The 2615-nt window shown below is 43.7% G+C and overlaps 1 protein-coding gene across 1 annotated transcript in view; it reads right to left on the bottom strand.

The window, feature by feature from the left end:
* LOC103581149 (beta-galactosidase-1-like protein 3) overlaps positions 1-2615 on the bottom strand; it is a gene marked incomplete at its 5' end in the record, with an annotated part of 33161 nt that overhangs the window by 5357 nt on the left and 25189 nt on the right. The window contains 3 exons of the mRNA XM_008563051.1: positions 1465-1576; positions 1873-1960; positions 2414-2492. Of these exons, the coding sequence (XP_008561273.1) occupies positions 1465-1576; positions 1873-1960; positions 2414-2492 (279 nt within the window). The remainder of the gene's footprint in view (positions 1-1464; positions 1577-1872; positions 1961-2413; positions 2493-2615) is intronic.

Below are 2615 nucleotides of genomic sequence, written 5' to 3'. Positions count from 1 at the left end.
AAAATAGTTATCTAAGTATGTATCTCAAGAAATTATAAAAAATAAAGCAAATTACCCTAAAATAAAAAGTCGAATAAACACACTAAGAAAGATAATGTCATTAATTAAAGAAACAGAAAAGAAATGCATAATATAGAAAGAGTACAGCCAAACACTGGTTCTTTGAAAGACTAATAAAATTTATAATGTTCTGGTGAGACATATCAAGAAAAAAAGAAATGCACCAATAACCTATAAGAGAAATGAAAAAGGGAATGATGATCTAGACATCACAAACAAAAAATTTAAAGGCAATATATTTACAAATTTAGATGAAATGGGAAAATTCCCAGAAAAATACATTTTATCAAAGCGAACTTTAAAAGAAACAGAAAATCTGAATAGTAATTTAATATTGAAAGAATTGAATCCACAGTCACAAACTTGCCCACGAAGAAACTGCCAGCTCTCAATGGCTTCACTAATGAAATCTACCAAATGTTTAAGAAATAATTAGCCTTACAGAAAGGCTAGTTATGAGGGCCCTAAACCTTGGTGCCAAAATCCGACAAATCTCCGTCATGAACATAAACAAAAAAAGAATTAAATATTATGAATATTATAATTATTTATAGTAGCCAAACACTGGAAATCATCCAAATGCCCATGAACAGTAAGACGGTTAAATAAATTATGGTGTATTTTCAAAAGAATCCTATACAACAGTGAAAATGAACACATCACTGCAGCATCAGTAAATGGCTGGATCTCACAAACAGTGATGAACCAAAGAGGCCATTTTAAAAAAGAATGCATGCTGCATGATTCAGTGTACGTGAAGTCAAAATAGGAAATGCTGAACTGGAGTGTGAGAAGTCAAGGTACTAATTACCTCTGGAGAGAAGGGGGACAGTAACTGGGAGGGGTGCTAACAGTGTTTGCTTTTTATGTCTGTGCTAATTATCTGGTGTTCGCTTTGTGATAATTTGTTGATCTCCGCATTCATATTTTGTGCATACATGTTGTCTATGTGTTTATACATAAAAAGATATACTAGGTGAAAACCTCCCCCCACCAACCAAAAAAGCAAGTGGCAGAATATAACTTAGGGAAAGACGTCATTAGTGTAGAGCATAATTGCGTGTGTGTGTTCAGGCAAAGTTAGACAGAAAAATACGCCAGCTGCTGGTGTGTTCAGCTCTGAGAAGCAGAGACAAGCTGGAACGGGTGGGTTTGAAAGAGAACCATCACCGTTTGCTTATCCTGTCACTGTTCAAAGTTTCCGTTGTGCTTTGATGTGTCATTTTCTAAACGAAGATGAGATAGGAAGACGGAAATGTCGGGAGGCCTGGTTGGAAGTGAGGAAGAGAAGGAAATGAAAGGGAAGCATTCCTGTCACAGACAGCATGCCTTTGCTTTGGGACTTATAAAGAATAGTAATAATAGGTATTTGGAACACCAGAGCAGATGAGGCGGCTCACTTACCGGCAGGTTCAGGAAGGTGTCCTTGGGAGAAGAGCCAGCCCTCAGGACACCGCGGTAGAAGGCAGGGCCCTGATAGCTCCCTGGGACAGGCCTCCAGGTGGCAGAGCGGAGCCTGCGAAGAGCCACCCGCGAGGGGAGGAAAGCCCGTCACAGCTCTAGGCCCGCGCTCCCCGACGCCAGGTGTCCCTCCCAGGGACTGGGGCTCGGTTTCAGTGAGGTGTATTAGACCGAGGTATTAAAACTGGAAGCAGAAGGCTTGTTCCAGGGTTCTAGTCCTGACCCAAAGCACCTGACAGCCTTCAGTAAATCACTTCAGTCCTCTGACTCTTTACCTGCCCAGTGAAGAGTCTCAAATCTCTGAGTTCCCCGATCATTCTAAGTGTCCAGTAGGGGTAGGCAGGAGCCTACCTCTCAAAGAAGCTCATTTTCATCTCCAGAGAATAGATGGTGAAACTGTCCAGGAAAACATTATCGACGCTCACATGTCCCGTTATTCCTGCAGGTGAGAGGCAGGGAAGAGATGAGCAGGACTGATACTCTCCAGTATCTGGTACAAAGAAATGCAGACATGCGTACGCCTGTGACAAGGGCTCAGCCAGGGGAGCAAATGCTTGCCTGACCTGCTGTGACTGAAGATTTCTTGTTTTATGTTTCCCCACAACCAAGAAAGCTCTCCACTTAGAATGGGAACTTTCCCTGAAATTCCCAAAGGGAGACTGGGCCCTGCTCCAGGACAAGCCAGCACCCAACATAGCTACTCTCCTTTCCTGACCTGGAGACCCAGAGAAGGTGGGACAGGGAGAGGGAGGCAGTCCACATCATTTGTCCTAGGACCTAGGAACGCCACTGCCAAAGGGCTCAGTTCTTTCCTCCCAAGCCCGCCACAGCCCCAACCCTCGTTCCAAGTGGGAGGAGAAGCTGCAGGCTGTTCCTCAGGCCCAGAGCCCACCTTTCCGCTGACTTTGCATTTTCCATGAAAAATTGACTCGTCCTTGATTCTCCACCAGGATCCTCAGAAGTTGACAGTCCTGCTTGGGACAGACCGGTTCATGGAAACTACATGACCATGTAAGGCTGTCACTCAAACCCATTTTTTTCCAGGAGTCCCAGATGGAAAGACAAGCAAATGAGGGAAAAGAGGCTCCATAGCC

This window comes from Galeopterus variegatus, unplaced genomic scaffold (genome assembly GCF_000696425.1).
Source record: "Galeopterus variegatus unplaced genomic scaffold, G_variegatus-3.0.2 Scaffold12452, whole genome shotgun sequence".
NCBI classification, from domain to species: Eukaryota; Metazoa; Chordata; class Mammalia; order Dermoptera; family Cynocephalidae; genus Galeopterus; species Galeopterus variegatus.
Note: the sequence above shows the minus strand (reverse complement) of the source record. Positions and strands in the feature narration are given on the sequence as shown.